The 7,546-nt window shown below is 39.1% G+C and overlaps 1 protein-coding gene across 1 annotated transcript; it reads right to left on the reverse strand.

Moving 5' to 3' along the window:
• Nucleotides 1-4,405: 4,405 nt before the first annotated feature.
• atf5b (activating transcription factor 5b) lies at nt 4,406-7,546 on the reverse strand (the record flags this gene model as incomplete). Its single annotated transcript, XM_042068821.1, has 3 exons — nt 4,406-5,464; nt 5,708-6,872; nt 7,402-7,546. Coding segments are annotated over 3 exons (1,497 nt in total), but the record flags the coding sequence as incomplete, so codon positions are not given.

Here is a 7,546-nt window from a genome sequence, read left to right on the forward strand (position 1 = left end):
GTTTAATGCACCCATTTAGATTTAATTTCACTGTTAGTTACACCCCTGCTGGAAGTCGTAAGTCAATGAACCTTTCCCAGACCCACTCTCAGTTACAATTGAGAATGGCTGTGTGCTAACCAGGCTCAGACCACCATACACTTTAAGGTACATATGCAGATCAAAATGGTCTTATGGTTATGGATATGGTTACGCTTTTGTCCAAAGCGACATACAAATACAAAACAATACATTACAGGAACGGAGAGCACTGCGTAACTCATTTCACATCATGAAACTATACTAAGGAAAAAAGTCTTGAATTTGATCTAGCATTTAAAAAGGTCTTGAAGTTCTGTTGATCTTGTTACAGTTTTTCAACTGCTTACACACTAAACCTTTGCTTGTCGCACAATTTTCTAAACATGTCTTCCAAACTTCATAACCCCACACCAAATCTGCAGAACCATAAATATAACACTAATTCACAATATTTGACTCAGTTTTCAATTTACAAAAACAATTTTGCAAAACACCACACACAATTTTTTACTTAACACACAAAAATCTAACAGGAAGTAACTTGATTTCGTTTTTCACACACCATCAAATGCCACACTAAATCACCAGTGCTTCACTCTCACTCTTCACATGTGTAAACACTCATTACTTTACTGAACACCATTCAATCATTGCCTTAGTATAGGCCTATGAATAGATACTCTATATGTCCTAGAGGATTTCCGTTTGAAATGTTCAAAACCAATGCAGATTTGAAAGGAAAATGACTGTAATCGGTAGCCTGACGTAGTCATACTCAATTCTAGTAATACTCAAACGTTGTGGGCGGGACTAAGTTCGGAATGGCACCCAGGCTATGTAATCGGACTTTAGCTTACAGTAATATTCTAAAAAAGTTGGCTTTATGTAAAACTTGTCTTTTTTACTCTAGTTTTGTTTCTCCCCAAGTTACCTTTAGCTCAATACCCCCCCCCCCCCCCCACATACACACACACACACACACACACACAAAGGCAAAGTCATTTGATAGTAATTTCCATCTTAGGCAAAATCAGCTTTTTCAAAACTCCATGTACATCTGGTGGTCATTGTATTTTGCATTATTTTTTTCTTGCTGGCTGTAAAATACTGTATTTGCAACAGCACATTATTTGGGGAAAATCATTATTTTTGGTTTCAATATTGCCTGCATTTTTTACTGTATATTTCAACTTCTCTCTGTAGATATTATAACTTTCACTCTTCTATGGAAATACATATATAAAGCCTATATGAAAGACAGAAGAGTTTTAGGTTTTGAGCAACAGTGTGTATGCTGTATCCAAAATGTCATATTTTGACGTTTTGTTTTGCTTTTTAGATGAAAAATGCATTTACTGCATTGTAAATCATGACAATTTCTCCTGGAGCTATATGAGCTGCCCTGAACACTGCGTTTTCCATCTTTTGATGTAGCGTCTAATGACTGCTCAGTAGTGTTTCATTTTGACTGCTTTGTGAGATTATCTGAAGACAGTGTTTGGTTTTGAGCACAGGTACAACTGTTTTGAGGTGATTGTTCAGTTTTGCAGGGGTTGTCAGAAATTTTGTGAATGTAGTTTGATATTTGAGATTTGTGTTATTGTGTTTTGTGTAAATGTGTTTAAGCAATTGTGAAAAAATGTAATTACTTAAATGCAATTAACAAAGTGAGAGTGGTTTGAACAAAAAGAAAACATATTTTGTTCTTTTCATGTAGGTCAACATGTTTGAATCACTAAAGATGGCCTGCATGTTGTAACAATAAGCTGTAGGGCCATAATTAAAATTCTTGGGTTTGTTCACATGTGCAAACCTGTGAGGCATCTCTCCTGCAGTTCATAACTTGTAGCTTTGAAGGGGTCTTTCCAGGCTCCCCCTTCTGGTCCACTGAGGTACTTCACAAAGCACCTTACCAATGTACTATATAAAAACAATCAGATCATGGATAAAACATGGCAGACCAAGTGTCTCACTATTTGTACAGATGTTTTTTGTTTGTTTGTAAATTGTTAAAAGTTAGGAATATAATGGAAGGTTTTCAATTCTTGTTTAAAACACAAATAACATCTGTATTACACACATTACAAGCTGTTTTTTCCATTTAATGTCTTATTTTGTCACCCTGAGATGACACATTAAGAACAGCAAATGTTAATTTCCGCTGACAATCATGCAATGTCTGCTCGATTTCCTCCACTGCCTTTATCACACCATGCAGCCTATTGTAACCTATGGAACAGACTGAGAACTCCTATTTGGAGCACACTATTCTACAGTTGACCTTATATAATAATATGATTATACTATCGTAATTATGACCACCGCGCAGCGAAGCGGCGGTCATATTGGTTTAGTCAGATTTTTTTTTCTCTTTTTTTTTTCTTTTCTTTTTCGCATGTCCAAATTTCCATTAAGGATTCCCGGGACACTGAAAGACCGGGGTAGACGAAACTTGGTGGGCATGTAACCCCATATGGATAGCATGGAACCATCGTTTTTCGTTTTGATCTGTAGCCCCCCCGCTGGACTGCACCCCCCGAAAGGAGGGTAGGGCAGACACAGTTTTCTGTGAATATCTCGAGAACTGTAGGGTTTAGGAGGACCAATTTTTTCCGTACGTTTGCCTCCAGGGGTCATGTTAACCCATTCCATGTGCACATATGTGCATAAACAGATACACACGTACATTCACAGTAATCATATGTATGACACATACTCACACAGTAGACATATGTACGCATGCATGCACATGCACAAACACACATACGCAGGCAAACACACAAGCACACACACACACACACACACACACACACACACACACACACACACACATAAACATAAACGTGTACACGCACACATGCACACAATTCAAGAATTTCTCAGAATTATGAACAGGCAAGATGGGGGTGGGGTTGTATCAAATTAATTTTACATGTGAAATCTATGAACTAATCATGTTTTGGTACTTGTTGTCTAGCAGATACCAGTGAGAATTGAGTGTGGATAATGCAATTTAATGAGACAGTTAGAATCATATAGGCCTTTCAGCGTGATTTATTTTTGTGGAAAAAATGTGCTGGACTGGGCGGCGGTCATATTTTGTACCGCTCTGCAGTACATCTAGTTATAATAATTATAGTTCTTAATCCTTGCACTGGAGGATAGCAATAGTACAATGGAAGGCTTCTACAGCACAGCAGAAGTCATCTCTTGCGAATGTGTTCACACGTTTTCATTGGGTTCACACAGTTCTCACAACCTTTTGCAAAATAGTTAACACAGTTGTCATTCAAAGTCCCAAAACTCGATTGGTTTCCCTGTGCTAAACAAAAGGAAAACATATTTTCACAGGTGGTAGAGATTCCTTGTACAAGTCTGAATCTCTGATACACCTGTGTGAAACTCCTTTGCTCAATTCTTCAATCAGCAATTATTCATTATCCATAAGAGATGCCATGTCTGTTCTGTTTTGCTATTTGCAAGTAGGCTATGGATCTAAGGCACATTTAGAGAAATTATTGTATAGCCTATTTGGTGAAGAAAACAGTACAAAAGGTGTTTACTGTAGGTCTATTTTGATGAAAAATGACAAGTTGTAGTTCAATGAAATTTGTTTTGTCTAGGTGCTTACTGTAAGTCTAACATGTCAATGACAGTTACATCTTGGGAGGAATGAATACAATTATTTTTTATTCAGTACATTTAGTCTTATCAGTTTTTTCTGATACCAGAAAAATGAGAAAGAAATGTAACAGACATAGCAAAAATGCTAATTTTGAGAACTATATTTTGCATTTTGTTGTCCAGTGTGTAATGATTGATTGAAATCACACAGTGATTTGACGACGACAGGATCTGTTGAAGGCAAGATCTGCTTTTGCTGCATGTTTTAAGTGTTTTCAGAGAGTAACATCCTTTTGCAAGCTACATGTAAATGTGTCATTTTGGCCAGAGTGTTTTTGTTTAGACACGGGTGTTAACTGTTTTGAGAATGTGATGTCAGAGTTGACACAAGCATCAAAACAAAGAAGAAAACTGTAATGACAATTGTGGATACAGCCTTCAGCTGAAAGAAACAGCGCCCTCTACCATTCACACGTTGTAAATATTAACATCTCCAGTGGCAGCTGTGTATGGGGAGGAGACTGCATAAACAGGACAGGCTGGATGTAATAGGACACTGATACAAAGATAGATGGCTGAGAATTTCTACCTTGTCCATCAGGTACTGGAACTGTTTTTAACATTTTAAAGGTGACTTGTGGAGCAAATAAGAATGAAAGCACACTTAAATAAAAAAGAGAGAAAATTAAGGTTGTGAAGAACAAATTTGCATACAAGGCTAAAATTCTGTTTTAAATGGCAAAAGCAAGACTTGCTGAAGTACCATAAAAATCAACCTCTTTATTCGGCTTTTCCATTGTGAACAGATTCTATAGATTATTTCGATTCAATTTTGAAACAGTGCATTAAGATCAAAAATGATTGTCCAGTATATTTTAACAGCTGATCTGAAACAAGAGGAAAAGCAATATCATACATTAACTACGACACCCACACTACTGACAATGCAAATAAAATAGTGGGCATATAATGGTGTGTATTAATTAAAGTAAATAACAAAAATACCAGAGTACAAAAAAGTGTGTCAACTAGCAGAACATGAAATACTCCGCTGTAACCATGGTACATGCTGTGAAATCAAAGCAGACATACAAGTCCTGTCCTACCATGCTCATCTAGTTTTATCCATGCATTCAATACCTGAGTAAGTGACATTACTCTGAGGATTTAATCCTTGCATTTGCAAATAGGCAACACATGTCAAAATATCTGTAGTAGTAAAAATAATTGTTTGTAATATTTTGGCACAGTTTTCCATGATGACATCAACTCTTTTCTAAAGCACCCCTGCATTGTCCAATGAGCTTCTCTGAGGCATGACCTCGTAAAATTAGCCTCACTCATTCCCACTGATATCCTTTACTTCCTGTTTCCAACAAGATAAACTGAAGAGTGAATGCATGTGAAAATTCAAAAAAATTAAAACAAGTCACAGTGCACATAATATCAGATCATCAAGATAAATTGATGTGTTGAGAAGATCATGAATAATACACGGCTACATTTATTTTTTTTGTTTTGTTTTGTTTTGTTTTTTTAAGCAATGTGACTACATCAATTAAAAAAAAAAATCATGCAAGTCTCACTTCGTTTCCACAGTCCCACTGAATACATTGCTGGCTCATGGAGGCTTTAGGCACTGATATCATCTTTAATGCGCTGGCTGCGCGCCTTGTAGACCTCGATGAGAAGATCTTTGACATACTGAATCTCTCGCTCTACCGACTCCGCCTTGTCGCGGAGTGCCCGGTTCTGTCCCTCTAGTCCCTGAAGCTCCGCCTCCAGAGAGTCCAGCTCCGCCCTCTTACGCTGACGATACCTGCCATTTTGAACCATCATATGGTTTTTCAAGTTTACATAACAACTATTGCATCTAAACAGAAGACAAAATGGAAGCATTATATGGAGTATATATAATAAACAGAAATTCCAAAACTATTTTACAAAGCCAACTAAACGCTCTACTGATACTAATGATAATATATTAATAATATAGCCATACATATTCAATATATTTTCAATAGTAAAATATCTAACGTTTAATATATTGAACTTGAGTTACCTGTGAGCAGCAGTTTTGTTCTGGTCTCGTTTCTTCTGCTTCCGCTCTCCAGGTTGGCCCTCCATGGGGACAGCTCTCAGTTCTCCTTTCAGTGCACAGAGCTTGTCCTTTGGTCTCTGCACTGGCCTGTGCATGGCCGACACCACGCTGTCCCCTCCTAAGACACATTCGAAACCTTCTCCAAGGCATTCGTGGTAGGGCCGGTGGTTCTGCAGCTGGGGCTCCGAGACCACCCCTTTCACTGAGGCGTCCAGGGGGTCCATGAAGCCCGGGCAGGGTTCTGCTGCGCCGACGCCGTGCTGGTAGAAGTACTCCTCAGCGGCCTCTGGCTCGGAGAACTCCAGGTTCCTCCCATTACCGTTGCACTGCAAAAACGGAATATCCATCCTATCCTGCCAACCAACGTTCTTCATCCCATGCATCAGATGGCTTTCCTTCTTTGAGTGGCCATTCAAGGGTCCACTCACACAATAACCCGGGGCCATCTCGACACTACAAAAAACATCGCCCCGGAAACAATAGTTTTCTTCTTCCTTCAACAATATGGCACATTCTTTGACCTTCTTAACACCTCCTGCGTTCTTCCCGAAAGTTCTGTCCACAGAGCTGTGGTCAAGCACCATGCTATCGAACCCTGAGTAGCTCTCTTTGGAAGTCCACGTTTCTTTCTGTAAAGTCCATGTCTGCTTCTGTGAGTCCATGCCTTCCCTGAATGCATTGGGCGCAACCCTTCGGCCGCTGTAGTGTGGAGGACCATTGTTGAATGCCGTGGGTCGCAACATTTTGGGTCTTCCCATTGGACCTCCACAGAAACCCACTTGATCGAGTTCCCCCAGGCTAACTAGCAGCGGGTTCGTTTCTGATTGGCTTGGGCTGTGCGAAGCATATGGAAATTCGTAGCACAAGGTTGAATCCATTCCTTGTACACCTTTGTGGCTCTTTTGCCATTTCTCCACTTTGGCCGGGCTGAAGTCTGAGAGGAAATAATCCTCAAACTGAGAAAGTTCCTCTTGCAAGAGTGACGTCATGATGTGCAAATCAGAGGGCACCTGAACGTCATGTTCTGGGGGAGAGGCAGGTTGTGAGGAGCCAGGAGACGATTCAGACGAAGGGGAAAATGAGCATAATTCTTCTTTTTCGGTCATCCAGTCTGTGGAATATTCACCTGCGGTAAAGGATAGATAAAAGACACATCAGAATTGTTTTCGCATGTCTTCGACTTCATCTGACCTAAAAATCGCTCGAAAAGTGCATAATAGAAATTGAAATATTGGCCACATACTGTTCTATTTCCCCTAAAGCGATTTTATTATTATGCAAAGCCTTAAGCTCTGCAGTATAACGACATCTTTGTCAAAATTGCATCATAACATGGTACCACGCCTCAAAAATCCACACCATTAAATAAAAAATAAATATTGCAATTTATCGTAAAAAAAAAAAATATATTCAAAATTCAAAATTAAATTCTCTATGATAACCAATTTTTTTTTAGAAATTACAAAGACAAAATTATATATAGGCTGCGAAGAACTAGGTCACGGTAACAATCCAGAGTAATACGGTAAAACACATGCCAGCATACAAAACAGATTTAACGTTAGCCTTACTCACTGTACGCCATTTACATGTGTGCTGCAGTGCGGCTCCGACACGGACACTGGAAAAATAGAAATAGTCTAGTAGAGACTTACCAATTATTTGTCGTTTCCGCAGTGGCTCCTCCCCTCTCTCCTCCTGTGATTGGCTATCGTTAGCCCGTTGGGGAGGGGGAGTGATGAACCCGACCAAGCAAACGAAGGAAATTCGGAAATTTTCTCGAGAATGACTTCTTCTGGT

This window comes from Alosa sapidissima, chromosome 17, assembly GCF_018492685.1.
Source record: "Alosa sapidissima isolate fAloSap1 chromosome 17, fAloSap1.pri, whole genome shotgun sequence".
NCBI lineage: Eukaryota > Metazoa > Chordata > Actinopteri > Clupeiformes > Clupeidae > Alosa > Alosa sapidissima.